The 24,676-nt window shown below is 49.9% G+C and overlaps 1 protein-coding gene across 2 annotated transcripts in view; it reads left to right on the top strand.

The window, feature by feature from the left end:
- SLC6A2 (solute carrier family 6 member 2) overlaps nt 1–19,729 on the top strand; it is a 46,019-nt gene extending 26,290 nt beyond the window's left edge. For both annotated transcript variants that reach the window (XM_004455055.5, XM_058280000.2), the window contains exons 6-15: nt 5,773–5,907; nt 7,235–7,338; nt 8,085–8,209; nt 9,095–9,207; nt 10,943–11,071; nt 11,534–11,633; nt 12,695–12,795; nt 13,266–13,433; nt 14,970–15,041; nt 15,966–19,729. In XM_004455055.5, the coding sequence (XP_004455112.1) occupies nt 5,773–5,907; nt 7,235–7,338; nt 8,085–8,209; nt 9,095–9,207; nt 10,943–11,071; nt 11,534–11,633; nt 12,695–12,795; nt 13,266–13,433; nt 14,970–15,041; nt 15,966–15,989 (1,071 nt within the window). In that variant the 3' untranslated portion in view covers nt 15,990–19,729. The remainder of the gene's footprint in view (nt 1–5,772; nt 5,908–7,234; nt 7,339–8,084; nt 8,210–9,094; nt 9,208–10,942; nt 11,072–11,533; nt 11,634–12,694; nt 12,796–13,265; nt 13,434–14,969; nt 15,042–15,965) is intronic.
- The last annotated feature ends 4,947 nt before the right edge of the window (nt 19,730–24,676 follow it).

Here is a 24,676-nt window from a genome sequence, read left to right as displayed (position 1 = left end):
AGGGTCTTGGGGCAGAGCCTAAGCAACCCACCTCAATGTCGTTGATCATTCTTGAGTTCTAAAATTTCATGCTCGTGTTTCAGTCTACCCTGGACTGTAATCATTCACATTACTATAAAGTCGATGGTGCTCCCTCTGAATTTAAGAGATGCTGCTGAGGATACCTGGACGTCCCTGGGGCTTTGCACTTCCTTGGATGAGGTGCTGTGAGCCCCCACCCCCACCCTAGGTCTCAGCACCCTGGGGAGAGGAGCACAGGACTCGATGACCTTTGGGGCCTGCCCAGAGGTGGCATTCTGAGTTTGGGTGACAGCACCCCCTATAGTCAAGCGTGTTGATTCTTAGCCTGAAGACCCTCGTGGGCTCAACAATTCCATTTGGATCTTGTGGGGTCCACGTGGAGCTTGACTGTATTAAAGAGGATATAGCTGGGAGATGTTCTTTCCCAGTGGTTTGGTTAGCTATTGTTCCATAACAAACCACCCCAAAAGATTGTGCCTTAAAATAGCAACCGTTTTATTACATCTCATGATCCTGTGGGATGGCAGGGATCAGCTGGGTGGTTCTTTTGCTCCATGCGCTGTTGCCTGGGGCCACATACCAGAGGGTTTGACTGGACCCACATGCCTGACACGACGCATGGGCAAGGCTGGCAGACAGAGCTGGCTGTCGGATGGAAGCTCAGCTGGCTCCCAACCAGAGCACATTGGTTATTTTCCACATAGCCTCTCCCTGTGGCTTGGGCTTCTCACACCCCAGTGGCTGGGTTCCAAGAGTGTGTTCCAAGCAGACAAACCCCAATGTGCAAGTGGCTTATCCAGTCTCTGCTTGCATCATGCCTGCTATTGTCCCAAGGGCCAGAGCCAGTCTTGTGGTAAAGCCGAGTCAGTGTGGGAAGGGACTACACAGGAGTGGGAGTTTGTTAGGGTCACCAAGGCAACAGTCTACCCTAGTCAGGTAGGTGTAAATTTTGTAACAGTTTCCTTAGACCACTGATTTTGGAAGTAGGTTATATATCAGGATTCTCTCTGTTGCTCGTAGAGTTCTTGGTCATGCCATTGAGAGTGAAGATGGTGGCAGGGGACCAGCAGCCAGTGGGATAAAATCTGTCAAGAAGCACTTGAACATCATCTTAGCATGTGGGAGAAGTAGTGTCTGCCCAAGGAAGGACCCAAGTAAAGTGCAGCCTGGGGGTGGGAGAAATTCTGGAACAGAGCAAAACCAGGCGAGGGCCACTACGATCGCAGTGCCTGGCACGTAGTAGGTCCCCAGTAAATATTTATGGAAGGGTTAATAAGGAAGGGAGGGAAGGTGGGAAAGAAAGAAGGGTGGGTAGGTGAGTGGATTTGGGGAACTTCATTAAGTATTCTTCAAATTCAGTTCAACTTATCATTATGGACCCCGACTATGTGCCAGGCTTGATGCTGGTGCTAAAGATACAAGACTAAATCAGGTAGATTCCTTTCTCGATGGCTGTAATTTATGTATATTACAGACAGGTCAACCAATGGCACTAGTTTCTTGGCATCCAGCCAGACAGAGTCGGTGCACGTGCGTTTGTCTCCTTTTAAATAAATTCTAGAGGTCTAAAATGATATGCACTGTTACATGTCCTGCTCTTTAAAAAACCTAACTTCTCCTTGGAGATTATTTCACACCAGGGAGTAAGGTTGTATTTTAAGAGAAAAACAAACTGTGGGCTTTCATACCGTCATTAAATCACTTGAGTGGGTAGCCAGAGACCGTTTTAAAAGATGAAATAGGGCAGACAACAGGGGCAAGTATTGTGCAGAGTAAAAGTTGGTGCTGTTCTGTGGACTTTTTGTTCCAGTTCTATCAATCTATCTGTTGCTGTTGCTTTACCTTGATAGACAAGGTATTCCTTGCCATGTATTCTGATCAAAACAGTGTGTGAGACGCTGCGTCCGTGTGGAGAGGAGGCGCTTTCCACCGAGAGGGTCCGGCGGCGGCCGAGACGTGGTGTTTGTGCTGAGTCTCTAAGGAAGGCCTGCCTGGTCTGCCGCTCCCCGTGCCTTTCCTGGGGGGTCAGGGCTGAGCCTCACCACTGCTGCGGCTGTCTGGAGACCTGCCCCCGGGCAGGCCTCTCCTGTTAGCCCCAAGGCGCCCCCGCCCAGGCTAGGCAAGCAGGGCCATCCGCCCAGGGGTGGAGCCGGCCCCGTGGGGCTGAGCCCGGGACCGGGGAGCAACATCAGTTCTCTGCTGGAGACAGCCTGTGCTGGGCACTGATGCTCAAGAGGCCCTGGAGGGGCCTGGCCCAGCAGGCTGGGTTCCTCCTGCCACGCTCACGCTGCCGGGAGAGTGTGAGGGCGGGGCGGGGTGCAGGGGGATGACCAGGGAACTGGGGCAGGCCCTCCGGGGGGACACCGAAGAGCCAGGCGCAAGCGGCCCTCCTGCGTGCGTCAGCCAGAGCCACAACCCACACTTTACGTACGTTCCCGGAGCTCTGGCCTCTGAGCAGGCAAAGCCCAGGCGGTCCACGGGAACAGCCTTCTTTCGTAGGGAGCTGTACTCAGGCCATTCCCCTGTGCTGTCTTCAGCTGTGTTTATAAACTGGCTCAGGAGCAAACCAAGAGCGCTGCTTATTTCTTCCCAGGCCACCGAGCAGGCTTTCATGGCCACAGAGGCCACCCGAAATGAGCTGCGAACACTCATGCCTCCAGCCTTGGCAAATGAGGCCCTGAGCTTGGGAAGATGCCCGCTCCATGGCCGCTGGGATGGTGGGGGTGGTACAGCCCGAAGCAGGAATGTGGAACCCCAGACCTCATGCTCTGCTTCTGGCCCATCGACCATCTCCGGGTAGAGGGTGGAGGGTGGAGCCAGGAGTTGTTCTGACCCCAGGGAGCCTGGCAGGTTGACCCCACCTGCCTCCCCTGCCTCCTGAGTCCTTGCCTGAACTGGCATTTAGCAGCTATCAGCCCCTAAGTGATGTCGATGCTGCTGGTCCATGAACCAAACCCTGATCTATGCCTTCCTTTGCCTGATGCTTGGATCTAAGGCTTGCACACTTTTAATGACAGGGCCCTCACTACCTCCTCAGGGAACCCATTCCATCTCTTTAGTCAAGTCTGTCCTTTAGAGAGTTCTTCCTTTTATGGAGCTACAATCTTCCCCATCATGATTATCAGCCATTGGTTTGAGGTTGACACCCTGGGAACACATAAGATTCCACCACAGAAACAAATTAAGAATTTGGATTTGAAGTGATAGAAGGCAGTAGTCTACCTTGGGGCTGAGGATACTTGCTGAGACCCGTGAGCTCCTATCATGCTCAAAGTTGGACAAAGTTTGGTTTCTTATTGCCAGAGATGCATTGCAAGTTGAAATTCTGAGAGCAGAGGGAATTTGGTTGGAGACAACAGAGCCCAAGTGCTGTTTTTTGTCCAGTGTGCATACGGGGCACACATGAGCATGAGCAAGCTATTGGCCAGGGATCCAGGAACCTCTCTTTTTGACACAAGATCTTAGACATCTGGACTCACATCCACCATCAATTCTGAGAGCCTTCCACAAGGTGCATATGATTTAGCTTTGAGCACATGTACATGGACAAACAAGACAACCCCTGCCCCCCTTGATCCTTGATGCCAGAGTTCCAGGTCAGTTGTGTCTCAATCCTGATGTGTTCCTTGAGGAAACTGAATCCATGTTGGAGCCTCAGGCATGACCAATGCAGGGGTGACTCCAGACCCCATAGGGGATTCCTTGGAATCGGAACTCTGGATGTTGTTTTTCAGTGGGAGGATTGTGGTCTCATCCAGCTGGCTAGGCTGGATGATGGTCATGCAGCTGTTGACCTGAGCTGAAGGCGAACATGACCATTAGGAGTCATCGCAAGGCCATGTGAGGGCTCCCCCCTGTGCCCATCACCCAGGTCTTAGGTCTGTTTGTCCCAGTGTGGGAGAATGAATCCAGGATTGATGTGAGACCACCCAGATGCAATCACATCACTTTCCAAAGCATGTTTCTCTCTTCATTGTTTTTGGCAATTTTTCCTTCCCGAAGGAAAAAAGAAGGCAAAAGCCCACATCCACAAAGACCACCATAGAATAAAGGAACAATGGAAGAACAATTGGATGCCATGAAGCCTTCCCTGACTCTCTCTGAGCCCAAAAGAAATGACCATTTGTTGACTCAATTGCTAACTCACTTGCTCATTCTTTCATTCATTTATTGATTAACTTAGTCAATCACTAATCCTCTCATTTATCACTCACCCACTTATCCATCCATTCACCCATTCATAAATCCTTCCATGTATCCATCCACTGAACTACCCACTCAACTAATCACACAACCATCCATCAATCATCTATACAATATTCAATCATTCATTCACCCATTCAATAAACACATTTTTAAACACCCAAGTGTGCCAGGTCCTGGGGATAAAATTTGAAAAATATGGGCATCTTGCCTGTAAAGGGCATAATTATGGTCTAGTGGGAAAGACAGACAAGGAAACAAGGAGGACAAACCACAGTCCTTAAACACACATATTGAAAACCTATGGCTCGATTTTCTACATCTCAATTTTTCAGCCCACATCTTTCTAGGCTGACAAGTAACTCTGCTCAGTCATGCTTTAGGACTTCCATTTTCTCTCTTAGGTATGTGAAGATTCTAGGGGCTTTAGGAGGAGGAGCTATGCCACCCTTAAGTCATGTGTCTTATTGTATTTTGACTGAGCCATGGGTCTGTCTATCCTGACCCTTTCTTGATGTTCTGTCTGGGCCACAGTCTTCTTTTGTCAAGACTGCCCATGGCTACATTTGCCTATAGCAGTGATTCTTAACTTTGGCTGCACATTTACAGCAGCTGGGGAGCTTTTAAGAAAACTGACTTGCAGGCTCCCTTCCAGACCAATTAAATGAGAAACTCCAGGGATGGAATCTGAGCTTTGACATTTTTATCTATATGTTTCCCAGAGTGTTCTAGTGTGTAACCAATGCTGAGAACCACTGAACTACATGCAGATCCTTCTCTTGCTTGGGATCTCCTCTCACTCTTTTCTTGGAATAGTGAGGAAGCCCGTACAACCACTACCACCCACCTTTGTTCTCTGATCCCCCTACGTGGGCATGGGGAAAACCTCTCTTTTGTCCGGCAACCATTGCTTCCCTGTTGTGTTTCTGGACATGACGGTTTGTCTGTGCTTCAAATCCTCCCCTGCTAAATGAAGAATGACCAGAGTTTCTGCCTTTTAACCAACTTCATCCCTCCTCCAGGGGTGAGTGGGGGTGAGCTTAGCCTCTGGGCTTGAATGAAGAGAAAGGGAAAGAGGGAGGGAGAGATCGGGGAGAGTTCTCAATATTATTATCCTTCCAGGCAGGTGAGCACAGCAATGAATCCTGAGTTGTGATGGATGAAAGCGGAGGATGGAGCACAAAGGGGCGTGTGCTTAGTTCTACCCAAGGCATCTTGAAGGGACAGGAGAGGTGGCTCTGTGGAAGGTGCCCAGTGCTGTGAGAATCTAATCTTTGCCCCCAGCACCCTGTGCTTCCTCACAGCGCTCTCTGCAGGGCAGCTGCCTTGCCCACTCCCTTCTGAGCTCCAGGGCGTGGCCTCGTCACTGCCCTGTCCCCGGAGTCTGGTCCAGGACTGGCCTAGAGATAGAACCATGGCATGTACAATGGGTCAAGGCAGGCGGGAAAGGGCATGGCTGGCTCCCTGGGAGAGGGCTCTGTGCCGCTTCTTCCTCCACCAGGTTGGGGACAGAGCAGGGAGCTCATGGAGGGCTTGTCCATTGCCCAGGTTGTGTGGATCACAGCCACGCTGCCATACTTCGTGCTGTTTGTGCTCTTGGTCCATGGCATCACACTACCTGGTGCTTCCAACGGCATCGACGCCTACCTGCATATCGACTTCTACCGCCTCAAAGAGGCCACGGTCAGTGCCCCTTGGGCCAGGGCTGGGGGAGGGTTCTCAGAGCATGGGTGATGGGCAGTCTGGTCCCAGCTCTGCTACAGACTTGCAGTGCAGGCTTGGGCAGGAACCTTCCCTGTCTGCATTAGACCCTGCTGGCTCTGCCTTCTTTATAGCCTCCTCCAGCTCACTGTCCTGCCCAGAGACACAGAATGTGAATTAAGATGAAATGGAGTCCAGAACAATGGAGTGATGTCGGGAGCAGAGACATCTTGGAGGTGTCCAGTGCCTTGAGCATCTTCAGATAATGGCTGAGATTTGAACCTCCAACTTCCTCCCTCTGACCCAACCTCAGCATTTTTCTCACAATTCCCAAGGGTTTCTCCACACTTTATTTGAGCCCACAGTGATCCTGGTAGGCAACGCAGAATTAGGAGGATGCATCCCAGCACTTCTCCTCTCCATAGTTTTATTGTCCCAACATATATCACAATGTTACCGCCCAATAACCAAGATAAAAACCTCCTTTCTCAGTGATTTTTTGAAAGATAACAGAGCATAAGACATGAATCAGCTTTGTAAATTGTGAAACAAGTAAGAGTTCCATGTTCTCTGCCTCTGATTGAACATCTTTTGTCTCAAAGAGCAGACTTAGTTTCCTCTGTCAGATTTCTCCTCTAGTTATCTCTGCTGGCAAATAGGAGAAGCCTGGTCCAACATGGCTGGGGAGAAGATGGAAATCTCTCAAATACGAATTCATCTCATAGGCTGGGTGAGCTAGGTGTAATGAGCCCCACTGCACAGATGGGGAAACTGAGATATAGAAAGGTGACATTGACCGGGGCTGGATCATGAGGCAGAGAGGATGGAGAGGGCCTCAGGTCTTCTGACTTCTGGCCATGTGCTTTCATCCCCCAAAGGTGGAATAAATAACTCTACAAGGAGGCACCACTGTCTCTAGGCTGGTAGAAGCCTACTAGACATCATCATCCTTTACTGGAGATGCTTCTCCATAACTCCTGGAACAGCCATATTCCTTCGCTCTTGCCCCATCAGTCTTTTCTTTTAAAATCATAACATAAGATTGAGTCAGTGGGTTCACCTAGGGTAAACTCAGTCATTGCCGCCCAAGGCTGGGTGAGGCAATAACTAGACCCCCCACACACCCTAACCTCTCTCCGGGGTTGCTAGCTAAGGTTTCTTTTGTGCAGGCGGTGGGAGAGGGCTTGTCAAGATTGCCCACGTCTTGTTTAGGCCACATTTCCTTGGGTCTCAGAGCATCCCTGGGGCTTCCCAGCCTTTTGGATCTGGGGAAAAGCAGAGGGTGATTGTTTTTATCTACTGGTTTCAGGTATGGATTGATGCTGCAACTCAGATATTTTTTTCCTTGGGGGCCGGTTTTGGGGTCTTGATTGCATTTGCAAGTTACAACAAATTTGACAACAACTGTTACAGGTAAGATACTTCTCAGGATTCTGGAAAGCTCTAGATCCTGGGGGTTGATCTTAGTGGTGATGGGAGAAAGGGATCTGGTCTGGGAACCAGTTCTCCTTTATTCCAATCCTGGTTCTACCAGAGACCTGCTTTGTGACCTTGGACAAGCCAATTTTCTTCTTTGGTTTCTTCCTCTATGTAAGACTTGACCTAGAGGGGCAGCACAGACTGTCAGAAAAGCTTTGAGAATGGGTGATGAGGCCCCTGATAGGGGATGAGCAAAAGCAGAGGTGAGTTTGAGGTGAGTCCTGGACGATAGTTAGGATTTTCACAGGCACACATGGAGTAGGCAACATTCGTGGTGTGGGAAAAAGGCAGGGAGGTGGTATATTTGTGAGACAGAAAGTTTGATTTAAGAGTATGTGTTGGGGAGTCATTGAAAATAAACCTGGAAGGAAGGTTGAGGCCATCTCAGCAAAACCTTGAATGCCAGGTATAGAAGCTGGGAGCCACAGAATGTTTGTTGAAAAAGGAGGCTCATGACTTGATATCAGACTCTGGTATCAAACTGTTCCATCCAGAAGCTATTAAGCCATTTTCTGCAGCAGTTGGTACTGACCCAGTGATGGTGGGACACTGGGGTCCAAGTGGCAGCAGGGGAACTGAAAGGGAAGAGGCAGCTTTTGGGTTCCACAGATGGGCTGCTGGTCAATGGGCAGGTGGGGTGGGGTCAGCAGATTTGATCTAACAGTGCTGCTTTCCCCCAGGGATGCCCTGCTTACCAGCACCATCAACTGTGTCACCAGCTTCATCTCAGGGTTTGCTATCTTCTCTATCCTCGGTTACATGGCCCACGAGCACAAGGTCAACATTGAGGACGTTGCCACTGAAGGTGGGTGGACAGACCGCTCTGGCCTCAGCCCACCAAAACCCACTACGTTCTTGGCTGCACAGCTCTCCTGTGGCGATGGGACTGGGAGGGTTGGACATGGAGGTCTCCAAACTGCCTTGCATGGGAATTCCAGGCAGTTCTGGGACTGGGAAATGTAACAGAAACGTCCCCTGAGTCCGGTTAGCAGGATGCATTTTGGAATACCCAGTCTGTGCCTGCCCCAGGCCTAAGCACTTTACAGCCCTTCATTTCGTTCTCACAGTGCTGTGAGGCAAATGTTAACAGACACATTCCGAAAGTGAGAAATCTGAGGCTCAGACTAAGTCACCCAGCTAATGAGCAATGAGCTAATGAGCTAATGATCGGTCCGACTCTGGAGCCTGAGCCCTTCCCCATTGCTTCCCATAGTCGTATGGCCACAAAGAAACTGAGACCTGGGAAGGGGCTGCCTCCAGTGGACTCTGAGGACCATACACTTTTGAGAATAAGAGTGGATCCCTCATGCTGTGCAGGAGGTGGGATTTGCAGCATGTAACCTATAGCTGCCCAGGCCAGGCACTGCTCTCTAGCCTGGCTGGTTGAGGTCAACCTCCTTGATGCACAGGTGAGTAAGGGCATGAACTACAAGCCTGAGCTGGCCTCATCTGTCATCTCCAGATGCTGGGTCTGCTCTGCCCACATATGATGGACCAGGTGTCATGGGGCTGGACTGGGGCTGAGCAGGCCTCAAAATGCTATCCTACGGGAAGTGGGTGAGCACCTGGCTCACATGAACGAGGTCCCGGGTTCAATCCCGGGTACCTCCTAAATAAAAACGTTCTCCTGCCATCTGCAGCTCAGACCCACAGTCTCAGCCATTGAGGTGATCCTCAATGTTTCTTGCAGGAGCTGGTCTGGTCTTCATCCTGTACCCAGAAGCCATTTCCACCCTGTCGGGATCCACGTTCTGGGCCGTCGTGTTCTTCATTATGCTCCTGGCTCTGGGCATTGACAGCTCAGTAAGTGCCCCTTCTTGAGAGACCCCCACCCCCACCCCACTGGGTTGGGCCCACCCCACTGCTGCCTGAAGTTTCCACCCTACAAACCCCTGGTTTAATAGCTGTTTCCAGAACAACCCTTTGAAAAATGCAAACAGGGAAGTTAGTCCTCACTCAGAAAGGAAGACTTAGGCTAAAGCCCCAAACCATGGAAATTCAAGTGGCTGAGCACTGTCCTCTTCCAGATGGGAAGACGGAACTCAGAGAGGACGAGGTTGGAACTCATGAACTCACCAAGCACTCTTTCCATTATAGTTCAGCAGCAGCAACCAACAAAAACATTTGAGCCTCATTAGTTTCTTTGATCCTTTTATTTTACCCATATGTAAGATTGCATCTTAAAATTTATGTTCATGTTTTTTCTTTTTTCCAAAGCAGCTTAATTGAGGTTTAATTGACAAGCTGTACACATTTGAAGCGTACATTTCGATGAGTTTGGGCATATGTGAAACCATCACCAGAATCAAAATGATGGATATTCACCAGTCCCAAACCTTCCTCAGTGTGCACAATTTTAACATGAAGGATTACAAAATTGAGATTATTAGAGAAAGTAAAATTTTGCTCCCTTCATGAGCTTTTTTTTTTTTTAATATTTTTAAAAAATGTTTGTTTTTTTTCTGTTTTTTTTAAATTATTTATTTATTTTTAAAAATTACATTCAAAAAATATGAGGTCCCATTTAACCCCACCGCCCCCACCCCCTACTCCCCCCACAGCAACACTTGCTCCCATCATTGTGACACATCCATTGCACCTGGTAAGAACATGTCTGAGCATCACTGCACCCCATAGTCAATGGTCCACATCATAGCCCACACTCTCCCACGTTCCATCCAGTGGGCCCTGGGGGGATCTACAATGTCCCGTAGTTGTCCGTGAAACACCACCCAGGACAACTCGACGTCCCGTAACCGGCTCCACCTCTCATCTCTTCCTCCCATTCCCCAAACCCAGCAGCCACCATGGCTACCCTTCCCACACCCATTCCACATTTTCTCTGTGGACATTGGATTGGTTGTGTCCATTGCACATCAATGTCAAGTGAGGGCTTAGATTCCACATGGATACTGGATGCACTCCTCCTGCTTTCAGTTGTAGACACTCTAGGCTCCATGGTGTGGCCATGAGCTTTTGCTTGTAAAGGACAAATGCAGTTGTTTGCCTTTTTGATCATAAAGTCAATCAGTTGGTTTATTCTTAAAAAGCAAATAAAGCTCAAACACAGGTCCAGACTTCTAATAGTACCATTAGGATGGCATATAACACATTCCATCCTTTTTGTAATCCTGTATCTGCCACTTCACAACGTGACCACTTTGCTCCATAATTAGACAGCCAAAGCCCCTTCTCAGTATCTGCTGCCCGAAACCCCCACCATTTGAGCCTCTTATCTGGTAGTTATTTCCAGAAGTCCCTCATTTACATGCAGCTCTGTGACATGGGTGTCATGGCACTTCCCCCCTTCCACGCTCCTATAAGCTTCTTAGGGACAGGGGCAGGGACTCGTTGATTGGGGGAGATGCCCCTCTCTCCCGTCATTTTTGAGTCTGAGAACAGGGCAGCAGTGGGGTGAGCAGATGGACAGGGCAGCAGCCGGGGTGCAGGAGTCCCAGGCCTGGGGGATCCGAGGTGGCCCGAGCCCTGTGCTGGGGTCCAGGTGGGTCCTCACCCCCGCCCTCCCGGTCCCCTCCAGATGGGAGGCATGGAGGCGGTCATCACGGGCCTGGCCGACGACTTCGGGGTCCTGAAGCGGCACCGGAAGCTCTTCTCCTTTGGCGTCACCTTCGGCACCTTCCTCCTGGCCCTGTTTTGCATAACTAACGTGAGTGGGGACTGCGCTGCGGGTCATCCTGGAGCTCTGGGGGCTCCCTGTGATGAAGTAGAGCCGGGGGAAGCCCAGGGGAAGCCACGGAGGCCTCTGCCCTCCTCTCGCTGGGACCCAATCCCCTAGGGAGCCCCTTCCCCCAGTTGTCTTCTCCCAACTCTGAGACCGAGAAGGTCCAGGCAACCCCTCGGACTACTTGTTGTAGCAGCAGCCAAAGTTCCTCTGACCCCACCCGTTCTTTCCCGGCTGAAATTCCCACCCTGGGACCCCGTGCCTGCAGAAGGCCTTTGGTAGAAGGCAAACGTGTAACGGCAAGTCAGTAGCCCTGCAGCCCCTCCACCGTGTCCTCAGCCAGGGTCCCAAGGGAGCGGGCAGGGACCAGGTAAGCTCTCATGGATGCCACAGTCCATGGCCATTTCTGGCCAAGATGACCTCAGAATTTTTCTCTGCCTGCCCCAGGGGGGAATTTATGTGCTGACTCTGCTGGACACCTTTGCGGCAGGCACCTCCATCCTATTTGCTGTGCTCATGGAGGCCATCGGAGTGTCCTGGTTTTATGGTACGTGCTGTGCCCCGAGCGTGTGGGAAAACCTCGGCCCTAGTGCCCTGGGAGCCAGCCCTTTTACCTGGAGCTGCAAAGGGACTTTCCATTTCCATGACAACCACTGGTTGCCCTTTTACCTGGAGCTACAAAGGGACTTTCCACTTCCAGGACAACCACTGGCTAACTCCAGAGTTGAGCAAGTTGCTTACTGGGGACACTTCTCCCCATCCCTCATCTTTGGAAGAATTCCCTTTAGCAGGGGCTGCAGAAGCTCCAAAAGGCATCCAGTATCAGCTTTGAAAAGGAAATTATCAGGAAGCTGCTGCCCTCTTGATCAAATAGTTCATTCTAGAGTAGGAGGGTTGTCAGGTTTAGCAAGTAAAATTCAGGATGCTCAGGTAAACTCGCATCAGATAAACAGTGAATGATTTTTTAGTGTAAGTATATGCCAAATATTACCTGGGACACAAATACTCATTTTTCTGTTTGTTTCTAATTTAACTGGATGTCCTGTATTTTTTCTGAACTGGGAGATCATTTTACAAACTGTCAAAGATGTTATAGTTGTTAGGGTTTTCTTTTGTTTATTTCATATCACACCAAAGAATTTCTATTAGTTCTGTTCTCACTTTTTTCTATTAATCTGAAAAGATTTTGATGCAAGAGTCTGGACTTTTCTACCAGATCAAAGTCAGGAAAACTATGTATATAACATTGCAATTGTTTTAAGAAGAGCCAGGGCTTTGAAGGCAGGCGGACCTGACTGTGTAGCCTTGGCAAACCCCTTCACCTTTTCGAGTCCTGGTTTCCCTTGGAGATATTAATTGGGGTGGCCCATAAAAGGCGGCAATGCCCCTGACTTTGTCCTCTCCCTGTTCTGCGCCAGCCGAGTGCCTGTCCCCAGGTATCCCCCAGCTCCCTGGCTGCAGCGTCTGGCCTCATTGCCCTGCTGCCCTCCCCCTGGGGTGGATCCCGAGCAGGAGGGCAGCACGGGAGGCCCCGGGTCCCTGGGGCCTGGCCCTGCTGTGCGGGGTTGGGTGGCGGTGCTGAGATGGGCCGGCCCTGTGTGTGCACAGGTGTGGACAGGTTCAGCAACGACATCCAGCAGATGATGGGATTTAAGCCGGGCCTGTACTGGAGACTGTGCTGGAAGTTTGTCAGTCCTGCTTTCCTCCTGGTATGTAGTGGGGCCAGGGGGGCTGTGCCCAGGGTGGGGGCGGGCTGGGGAGAAGGTTCTGGGAGCTGGGAGCCCTGGCCGTGCAGGCGGGAGCGTGGGATGCTCGCTCTGTGGTCCCCATGGGGAGATCCCCCTCAGGGGATGGTTGAACCTGCCCAGTCAGCGCCCCTTCCTCGCCTTTCCCTGCGCCCTCTTGTTCTCTGCTGTCTTTGTCTCCCTCCTGTCATCTTTCCCTTCCTGAATTTCCTCCTTTCTACCTTGCCCCTCTCTCCTCATTCTCTGCTTTCCTGGCCATCTGTCTCCCCCTCTGCGTTCTCTCTGAACTTGCTCTTTCTCTCCTTTCTCCTGTGTCCTCTGCCTCCCTCTCTCCCTCCCCTGGACCCTCTCCCGCTCTGTCTTCCCGTCTGGCCCTCCCCGGGCCCTCCCTGGCCGCTCCGCCACCTGTCTGCGCCCCTGTCTCTCTCTCCCAGTTCGTGGTGGTGGTCAGCATCGTCAACTTCAAGCCGCTCACGTACGACGACTACATCTTCCCGCTCTGGGCCAACTGGGTTGGGTGGGGCATCGCCCTCTCCTCCATGGTGCTGGTGCCCGCCTACATCATCTACAAGTTCCTCAGCACGCGGGGCTCCTTCTGGGAGGTGGGTGCTGGGGCCGCGTGGCACGGGACGGGAGGGGGCGAGGGCACCGTTTGGGGAATGGGATGGAGGGGAGGGGACACCCCTAGTCATGGCCCAATGGGGTGGAAAGAAGTGGGACAGAAGGATCTAGACCTTGGGGTCAGACAGACCCTCCACATTGGCCAAGTTTTTTAACCCCTTAGAGCCTCAGTTTCCACATCAGTAACATGAACTTAATAATACGTACCTTGAGGGAAAAGGGAGTGCTTAGCAAAGTACCTGGCACATAGTAGGCATTCAATACATACTGTTCCCACTATTGTCTATGTGGGAAGATAGCCCTTGAGTTTGCTAAGGATTAATCGGACAGACTGCCTTAACTGGTTCTGCTCCTAGGGTTTTGTCAAGTCCCTGGGTGTCTCAGTTCCCCATCCCAAGCCCCCTTTGGCCTGGTCATCTAGACTTTTCTTGAACCTGCCTTTTTCTTGAACCTGTCAACTTAATCATCGTGAACCAGTGGTTTCCAAAGTACGTTTTCTTCTCTTACCTGCATGCATGGCATATGCATTTATTTATATTTTTATATACACTATATGGGAAACAGTGTCCTTTTTTTCCTGAAATTATGTCCTTCCTGTTCTTTGATTGTTAAAATACCCTTTCTTTTATTCGTTTATAAACTAACGCTGATAGTGTTTTTTTCATGTTCTTATTTTGCAAAGTAAAGATTTCATGTCTTCATTCCGTCGTCCACTCACTTTACAAATATTTAATGAGGGCCTAATATGTGCCAGGAAGTCCTCTAGGCACCAGACAAAAATTCCTGCCCTTCCGGAACTCTCATTCTAATGGGAGAGCCAGGTCAGGAACAAACTTGAGTGAGCCTTAGGGAAGAGGGTCCCTGCCCCTGGGTCTACCGTCCCCCTCCCCCACTCCTGTGATGTCTCCTCCCAGGAAACCCCAAAGCCTGGGTCACTGGGAGGGCCCTTCATTCTGCGAGCTCATGTGCCCTTGAGAACCAGGGCCTGTTGTGAACTATCACAACATCTTCTATTCTCCACACGGTGGGGGCGGGGAGGGTTTCCCACCCTCCAGGACCAGTCGTGCATTGGTGAAGCATTTGCCGAGTGACTCCTGCATGTGCCTATGACTTGAGGAGACCAGCCCTGACCCCGTGCAGGGCCGGGTGCCCCTCACGTACTGTCATGGTGCTCAGAGCTTTTCTGATGCAGCACCTACTCCAATAAGTAGTTTCCCAAGTACCAGCCCTTTATATGACCTGTAAGTGCCCCCCCCCAAGCAGAGACTGTGTGGGCCACTGTCACCTCTGGATCCCCAGAGCCTGGCACAAGTGTTTAACGGCAGTAGGGGGCTTCATAAACATTTGCTGGGCAAATGGCTCGAAGCGAATCAACAAGCTTCATGAAAAAGCATGAGGGAGCGTCCTGTATGGGCCTCAGAGCCATGTGGGGATTTCGGGTTAAGTGGCTGGTGGCCCTCATCTGGGAGTGCCAGCTGGGCCACTGAGGCCTCCTGCTTTTCTCCCTCCTGTCACAGAGACTGGCCTATGGCATCACGCCGGAGAACGAGCACCACCTGGTGGCCCGGCGGGATGTCAGGCAGTTCCAGGTGGGTGCAGTCATGGCCCTTCCAAGTGGGGGCCCGAACCCCAGAGCAACCTTGCTGGGGTGTGGTGTTGGGGAAGGAGGAGGGAGGGGGCTGTCCTGTGCCTTCTACAGCCGCCCTGCCCCCCTCTCCCTGCCTGTGGCTCAGACAGAGAGGCAGCCGGGGGAAGGGGAGGGGTGCGGAGGCGTGCAAGGAGAGGCAGCCTGGCGGGGGACCCGGAGGAAGGCGGCTGGGGCCCACCGCTCCCTGGCTGTGTAACTTTGGACATGACATTCCATCTCTCTGTCTGAGCCTCTGCATCCTGGTTATTAAAATAGGGGGCTTTTTCCTGCCTGACCTGCTTCCCAGGTCCAATCCGTACGTTTTAACTCTGTGTGCTGATGCTTACCCCAGTCCCCTGCCAGGGGAGAGGATTCTGATGCTCAGGAAGACTTTGTAAGGTGCCTGAGTTCATACAGTTTGTAGGGGACAGAGTTGGGACTTGAACCCAGGCCCTGTGAGGCCAAATGCCCAATCTTTCCTAGAACCTATTCTATCTCTATGAGTTGTCACCATGGAATGTCATCAGACCAGGCAGAGAAATTATCTTGAAGGAATTGCTGCAGGTACATGAGTAACACCTTCACCTAAGACCTGTCCTTTCCTCCTTAAAAACACTGAGGGAAGGGGCTGAGGGTCAAGGTGGGTCTTGGTGAACCCCCTGCTTCAGACTTGCTGTGTGACTTCCAGAAGGCCCTTGGCCCTCTCTGGGCTCCAGGGGGCCATTGGGGAATCAGTCCGTAAGTCCCTGTGATCGGTGGAGTCAGCTGCCAGGGGGGTTGTTTTTCCTGTGCCCTCGTTTGCTTTGCCCTTCAGCTAGTTCTCGGTCCTCTTGGCCCCTGCTCACCGCCGGCCCCGTCCCAAAGGCCTCCCCCTCTTTCTCTGCAGTTGCAGCACTGGTTGGCCATCTGAACGCCGGCCCCGAGGAGGAGACCCCGGTGCCAACACCCCGGCCGAAGGCGTCTGCCTCGCCACGGCCGGCCACTGTCTTGGGATTCCTCTACGGGAAGACGCCCTTTCTGACCCTCTCCTCTTTTCCCAAATGAGCCGGTGACTGGTTTTCGTTCACCTTCTGTTCTTTTGGCCTGGGGGATGTGAGCTTGGATTAGGAAGCCTCGAGGGAGAGGAGGAGAGAAGGGAACAGACAAAAACCACCTCTGCTGAACCTCTTTTGTTTTGGGGAGAGGTCCCCTGCCCACGGGGAGCCAGCCCAGGCTCTGGTGCATGGAATCTGCTGTGGCTTGCGTAGAATCCCCCATGCTGGCTTGTTTGGGGGGCCACAGAAGGAAATTCTCAGTCCATCGAGTCAGAAAGAGGATGATGCTTCTGGTCAGATACCAAACAAACAAAAAACAACTGAAAAAAACCCAAACCCAATTCAAGCAAACAACCAAAACCCCCACCGAGTGTGGGGACAGACGCCTCGGTCTTCTCCCTCCTGCTCAGCCCACTCAGCTCTCTGGTGCCCGACCCTCAGCCCGGGAGCTTGGATTTAAGTACCCCTGAAGTAAAGCGTGTGGAAAGCGGCTTTGGGGTTCACGAGCTCTGCACTTTCATCAGGCTAATCTGAGTTTGATGTGTACGTTCAAACTCCTGGCTTCTGGGAGCGGGTGGTCGGTGGGTCCAGAGCCACGAGTGTCAAGGGAAAGCTGAGCTGCAGTGAGAGGCTCTGAGCAGGCACGTCCACCAGAAACGTGCGGGCGGCCGCGAGGAGGGCCGCGTCCACCAAAGCCACGTGGGGTCCAGAAACCCAGAACCCAGCCAGGCCAGATGTGTGTCTCCACCGTGGGTTTTTCTGCTGCTCCAGTGGGCAGACTCACAGTCTCTCGTGTTTGTTCCTTGTTCACAGCCACCTGCCAAGCCTCTCCCTGGGAATCCCATTCAGCTTGGACCAAGGGTCCTGAGGGGTGGGACTTGGCCCCTAGATGGGGCACTTTGGAGGACAGGGTGGTACCAAGCACACAGACTGCAGCCAGGCCGGTCAAACTGGGAGAATGTTCTGAGCGGCGGGAGCAGGGAATTTCTAGTTTACTTCTGATACAAACTCAGGAGTGGTGCCCTCTGCTGCTGCGGGCGGTCGGGTTGTGCTCAGTAAGAGAAGTGATGCGCGGCTTGGTAAGTTGGTGGCGTCCATCTGTGGTTTCTGTTTATGGTTTTGGGTCTGTTCAAGCTCCTGCTGGGAAATCGAGCCTCTGGGGCTCATATCCTGATTATGGGAGGCCCTGCTGCAAACCTTGGGCAAAATGCAAAATATAAAAACGGTCTTCCCTTTGTCTCAGACCTGGGAGTGGAGGGAGACGTGCATGGTGACGGCACTTTGCACGAAACAAGGGTGTCACTGAGCCTCGTCCTGCAGTCTGGGGAAGAGGGCTGTGGGGAGGCCAGCTAGGGCAAGGAGGTGGCTTTCTCTCTGGTGGCCCTGAGGTTTCGCCACTAAATCAGTATCATTAGGTCTTCTTTAAAGAAAAGAGGGAAAACCCAGAAACAGTCGATCTTTCCATATAAGAGGCCAGTCCAAGGCTGTGACAGTGCAGATGGCGGGTGTCTCGGACCCCTGTGACGGGGGGGTCTGGTGTCATCCAGCGGAGGGAACAGTAAAGCGGGTCGTGGGAGATGAGAGCAGGGCAGCCCCACCATGGATGGGATCCAACCCTGGTAGCGGCGTCTTAGTCTTCCCATGAACGGGAATTGCTCCCGAGGCCTTTCTGTCTTGTTTTTCACAAAGCACTTTCCCCACGTTGCCTGTCAGTCACCAGGGAGGACTGGCGGGCTGGTTCTGTTTCCCTTTTCCCAGGTGAGGACACCAGCGCCCAGGATTCTGGTCACACTTGCAGTTTCTCAGCTACAAAGGGATCAAGCTGGACTCTAAATTCAGATCTGTGACTCCTAGCCCAGAGCCCGTTGAAATACCCTGCACAATATGGTTCCCCCACCCATAGCCGTAATTAATCAACAGTCCATCCAAGTGGCAAAGAAGTATTTCTCAGCAACAGAACAATGTGTGAGAAGATGGGAAGAGGGGAGAGGGTGTCATTTATTTTCATCTAGCTGGTTGCCAGAGAGGAAATTATTTAGCTGCTCTCTTTTGATGAAAACAATCACTCTTTAGAACAGGGAGGGATGAAAAACAGGGTCCGTCGGGCAGAAACGAGAGGGAACAGTCAGAAAAGCCTGTGTGTATGAGAACAGGGCACAATTCAGAGGGCGCCTGGAATTTTCTCTTTGCCATCTGCACGTGGCCCTTCTGCCTCCAGACATTTGTCCCAAGGGGGAACGGAAGATGTGGTGCTAGCTGAACCAACACCAAACCGAAGCCATGGTGCTGCCTCGCGGGGGAAGTTGGCTCCTGAGCCAGGAGTCGGGCCAGCGTTCCTGTCGGGGGTCCCCCAGGAAGATCTTGTGGCGGTGCTAGGAGACCTTCGGGGTTCACTTTTCCACCCACGCTTAATAGAGGAGGAGGGTTATGTGCTTTATCATAAAACCTTTTGACTTGTTTTTTGTGGTCTTCTTTTTAATAGCAGAGGTTACCCGGGACAAGTGTGCCCCTGTGTGCTGTGTACGACACTTCTGATATTTTACCAGGTTTTAAAAGAATTATTGTTTTCCATAAAATGTAAAGTATCAGTTTAAGACCATGACAGCATCTACTCAGTGTCTGGTTATTCAGCATCCACTTGATAGTCTCGATTCCAGATGCAAAGAAGACAAAAGAGAAGAGGAGTTGTCGCCTCTTGCCAAATATCCTGCCGAACAAAAGTCCCCAAAGCTGCCTTAATTCTTGGAAGGACTCCCCCTAGGAAGGAGTGAGTCCCCACTGTCAGATGATGTTTTCTCCAGCCCTAATAATGTGAGACTGAAGCATTCTTAACAAAGAAGTCGTTTCTTAGGAACACAAGCCCACTGAGCTCATTTAGTTTGCTTACTTTCTTTGAAAGTCATGAAATGGAGAAGAACAGAGAGGGAGTGTGGTGTGGGAGAAACAGCACAGCATTTAAAGGCACACAGGCCTGGGTCTGAGCCTTGGCTCGGCCATTGACCTGCCAGCTGGCCTGGGGAGACTGACATCACCTCTCTAGGCTTCAGGATTTGTCATCTGTAAAATCAGGGGTTTGATCAGATAATCAAAGGTCCCATCAAGTCAAAACAACTTTGTGTCTCCATGCTGACACTCTTGTGCTGAGACTGCAATGAAGGCAGAGCATTACTTCCTGCAGGACTTTCCAGAATGATCCAGTGACCAAAAATGGAAAACATCAGGTTTCTGACTTCCAGAAGTTTGATTTTTCTGGACACCCACTAGTTCTAGTCCCTCTTTCTCAGATATTTCTTCGAGTGATGCCATAAATACTTGGCATCGAAAAAAGAAAATCCTACCCTTTTGTTTTGAAACTTGTTTTGAGGAATTTGAGGGTAACATGTCTTCATGCCCTTGTAAATCCCAGGAGTGAATGGGAAGTCACTTTTGGGGTACCTGCCCTTGTCCCTCTGTCTCTCCACTGCTGTGTAAATAAGACGTGTTTCAATGGTATCCTTTCTGTGTCAGGGACTGATACAATGTCATGCCAATTTCTTTGTCTGGTCTGGATTTATTTTAAAAACTGTTCTATTCACGGAAAATAAATGTACAGAGTAATAAAGAATATTTCCTGTGCCATGTGTCTGATAGTGGAATTCTGAATGCTTTCTGCAATGGTGAAATGCTAAGAATTATGTAAGGCAAGTAGGTTTATCTGCAATTAGCTTTTAGCTGATAAGGAAGATCTTATGGTAATAGTGGCCCACTTTTCGACCTAATCACTTTTTAAATAACTTTTTGAAACAGGAGCCTGGAAGTCTGGTTTGATTCGCAATCCTAGATCTGAGATTGGCAGTGTTTATATTTAAACAGTAGGTGGAGACCAAGTGATACCAGGTTTAGTTATCCAGTCTTTTTTTTCCTTTTTAATTTATTTCTAGAGCTGAATTCCAAGGGGATTAGAACCTCCAGAATTGAATGTACAACTTTGTGCACATGTGCATTTTTTCTGGGGAGAAGAATACTTTCACACTTAGGCCCTCATAGCTGAGTATTGTCATTATTTGGGGAAAGGTGTGAACTTAAATGTAATTATTTCCAATTCAAGTCAACAAGTAGATAGTTGAACCAATATGAATGAGGTATTGCTAAATAACAATTCAGCCCATGTCTTCAAATGTGTAAAGGCTCTTAGGGAGAGGGGCGTACACCCAAGTGCTGAATTGGAGTCAATGATAGGAAGCCAAAGAAGACAACTTGCAACAGAAAACAGGCTGTAGTTTAAAGGAGTGAGCTCCTGAGCACTGGAGATAGGCAAGTAGATTGCAGGCAGTTTCTCTTGGGGAGATTACAGAGGGGACTCAGAGTCTGGTAGGGGAAGGGGAGGAAGGATGCATAACCTTTAAGGTCTCTTCCATTAAGAGTTTCTGGGGTTCTTTTTGGACAGCACGAGCCCCATCTTGTTCAAGTACACTGAGAGAAGCAAGGACATGTATGCAAAGGATCCTGGGGTGGGCAGGGGTTTGGCCTGCGCAAAATTAGAGTTGAGAAGACATCCCAGAGACAATATTATTATTATGATCATTTTGTTTTAACCCAGAGTTGAAGTTAGGATTTATTATAATGAATCAAACAAAACAGCCGTGTTTCCAGCCTTCACTCGAGCATGCTGTCATTTAGTAAGTCACAGTCCCTGTAGGAGTAGGGGAGGGAGGCTGGACCAGAAAGGACAATGGCATCTCTTCTGGGAATTTGGGGGACTCTGGAAACCCAGGCAGCCTCTCTGTCCCCTGGGATGAGAAATGTGGCAGGCAAAGCCAAAGACACAAAGGCAAGCCTCACTCTAGGCACCTGATGGGCTTTTGAATTTTCCCAAGTTGAATTGCACCCTTTTTCTACTTTTGGAGATGATGTAGCTTCATTTTGATCTCTTTCCCAAGACACTGACATCTGTAGTGTGCTTCTAAGCTTTGATTTGATCATCAGTTATTGATAATTTATTAAATTATTAAACTATTTAACAATAATTATTATTAAAACATGAGTTATTGGATCAGAAGTTATTAAATGGATCCATGAATAGATGAGTTGTTAAAACTAAGTTCATGGATGGGGTTCAAAACATTATGATATCTTCCAGAATTTAAAGAAAATTTTGTTTGAGTGAGTTCAGGTCTCCCTTTCAGAGAAGAGGATCCATCATAGATCTGGGTCTCAAATGTTTAAGATGCACAGGTGTAAGATGAGCTTTGAGGGTCTCTCCCTTCTAAAGACAAATCATCAGTCTCTGCCTTCCACCCCAACCTGAATGAGGATGACAACAGAGCTTATTTCCAAGCCTCCATCCCCCTGTGTCAAGCCGGCTTTTCCCTCTAACCCATCCCACCTAGGACACCTCATTTGTTTGCCTGACAATGACCCTGTGAGGTGAGCAGCAACAGAAACAGTGCGACCCCCCCTAGACTGATGGGAAGGCTGAGGGCTGAAGGTGAGAAGTGACCTGCCCAAGGTCACACTGCTGAAGGGCAGAGTCAGGTCCGCTTTGCCAGTGATCTTATGTTTGGTGCCGCTGGAAATAAGCAAGGGTAGAATCACACCAGTCCTGACAAGTACCCCAGAGCTGTGGTGATGAGGACGTGGTCATCAGGTGAGGGCTTGTTGCAGGTTAGTGGATGATCGGTTTGTCACATGGCCCCAAATGGGAGAGCCAGGGTGATTTGCCAGTTCTAGTTCAGTACAGCAACCTCCACAGTTGATGAGCCTGGAGCAAGAAGAGGGACGTGACCCGAGCGGGTTGCTAATTTCTCAAAGCTTGGTGATTAAGGTCTGGATGGATCAATGCTATTAGGGGTCAAGGCTATGAAAAGATTTGGACCCCTAGTGTCCTCTTGAGACCAGCTTCTCTAATGTTATAGCTAAGTTATGTTGGATAAGTCATCATCAATCCTTGGTTTCCCCATCTAAAAACTGCGGAAGCTGAATGAGGTGACTCTCAAGTCTCTTCTATTTTTGACTCTATGAGATCTCTCAGGGAAATGTCACTGAGTGGATTGATTAATTCACACTGTGATGTGAATGACTACTTTGCCAGGCAAACCATGACAGAAAGGGTTGGGAGCTGCTGCCCTTTGTTTATCCTATAGGTTTATTTAGGAGCTGGCAAACTTTCTCTGTAAGAGTCTCTGCTGCGATTAATTCTGCTGTTATAGTATGAAAACAGATTTATTTACAAAACAGGTGGTGGGCTAGATTTGGCCTAGAGACTGCAGTTTGCAGACCTCTGGTTTAGTGGAAAGAACCTTTGATGCCAATCTAGACTTGGGTTTAAATCTCAACTCCACCACTTAACTGCTGGGGGACCTTCAGCAAGCTTTGTAACATGTCTGCAGCTTGCTTTTTTCTGAAGTGTGGGGATAAGATCACCACAAGGGAGTTGCCAGAAGATCAAATGAGATTCATACTTAAGAGCAAGCTCTCTGGGGCCACAATGCCTGGATCCAAACCCTACTTCATCACTCAATAGTGTGAAACTTTGGGCAAGTTACTTAACCTCCCTTTACACCAGTTTGCCTCCTGTAAATGGGGGTGACAATAAGGACCACCTGGTAAGGCTGTAGGGAGATTAATGCTAATATTGTATTCAAAATGTTTGTTCCCTCTCTCACCCGGCCCTGCCCATTTGACAGCAGGCCAGCTGCTCCTTTGATCCTGTAGACAAAACAGGGGCTCTGTTCCCTGGTCCTTCTGTGTCTGCTCTTTAGGATGGTTTCCCTGAAGTTAGAAGTTGGATCTGGATTGCCGTATCTGACTCTCCATGGCCTGAGTGCATGTGCCCATCTGGGCAGGAAGTTCAAGCTTTAGGAGGTTATCAGCCTCCATGGCCCTTGCCTGGCAGCAGCCCAACGCCAGCAGGACCAAATGCTCCACAAGCTCTCCACTGTTGACCCTTAGACTTCTGGTAAGGGAGATGCTGTCCCCTCTGGGCCAAGTCTCAGATGGGCCCTAACCTCAGTCTTTACCCAGAAGGGAGGAGACAGATGCTTAGGGGCTAGGGGCAACACAAATAGTTGGTCACTAACTGGGCTCTGGTGTCCTGCTTACCAGCTACCAACCCTGTCGGCCCCAGGCCCGGGAGGGGCTGAGCTGGGCCAGACTAGCAGAGCATAAGCAAAAGGGATCGGGCTGCTGGAAATCAGGGAGATTTCCCCTGGCACCAGAGAAAACCTGGCAAGGACCATAGCCTGGTCATACCCAGGAACCTCACATTCACTGTTTCTGTAGTAGAGACTGGCTGTTAGACAAGGGCAGCCCTCCTCCCACCTGCAGCTTCAGGTTCCGGTCCAGAGTCCCATCCTAGGATGGGAATCAGAAGAGGAGAGACCTGAAGCCACCCCAAACACTGGCTGCAGGGGCATCGGCTTGCTGCTCATCCACAGCCCCTTCCCTGATAAATGTCTGCTCACACACTACTTCCCCCCAACCTTCCCTTGTCATTGCCATTGAACCTTGACGCACTTCTCCATTCACTTGATAGTAACAGTAACACTTCCAAGGGGCAAGAGTGAGTGCATCTGGTCAATACTCACAGATAAGGAAGGACATTGCAACTCCGACATTTCAAATGAGCTGCAGAATCAGATCGGGACCTGTCAGAGCCAATATTAGAAATCCAGGACCTGGCAAATAAATTTTTAGTGTTCCTGTTTGAATTTTGGAATTGAAGGGAGACATGCGACAAAAGGAGCACCTGGCTTTGTTAAGAGATTGGGCAGAGAGAACTGGGCCATCCCAATCCAGCCGGGGACTCCCAGGAGGATTGAGACCCTGGGGGCGTCAGCACCTTGGACAAGGCCAACCGACTGAGTCGACATTTAATTGGCAAACACTTTGGGCTTATCCTGTGCCAGCCACGGTACTTAGTTCTGTACTAAATATCAACTCCCTGAATCCTCTTAATGATTCCATAGGTAATATTATCATTCCTATTTATAGATGGGGGGAAATGAGATGCCAAGAGGTTAAATAACACACTAGTTGGTGGAATTCTGGCTGCAGAGTTCACGCTTCTAACCACTCTAATATGCCCTCTCCCCTGGTCCCTAGCCTTATAGGCATAACATGGTTCAGTTACAAGGGCCATTGGTCCTCATCAAGTCCTAGAACCTTCTTTAATTATATATAGATATATAGATATATAGATATACATAAGCAATTTGTGCATATATTTGTAATATATATGCAACCATAAACATGTATTTTATTAAAATATAAAAATGTATATATATACATTCAATTCTTATTACTCATGGTATTTGTGTTCTAAAGAGGTGCAGCAAATCCTAAATCAGTGGATACTGAAACTGCTTCCAGGGGAAACAAAAGGTTAGGGTCTTGCAAGCCTCTGGTCATAACATTTTCGTTAACCAATCAATACATAGTCTTTTTATGAGTGTTTTTGTTTAAAGATGCATTATTTAATACAACAAATAGTGATGATATATATCATAACTCATGCCTAAAAGAAGCTTGTTTAACACAAATATTTTCTCCATAAGACACATCAGAGCTTTCATGGGCTTAGGAA

Source organism: Dasypus novemcinctus, chromosome 18, assembly GCF_030445035.2.
Source record: "Dasypus novemcinctus isolate mDasNov1 chromosome 18, mDasNov1.1.hap2, whole genome shotgun sequence".
NCBI lineage: Eukaryota > Metazoa > Chordata > Mammalia > Cingulata > Dasypodidae > Dasypus > Dasypus novemcinctus.
Note: the sequence above shows the minus strand (reverse complement) of the source record. Positions and strands in the feature narration are given on the sequence as shown.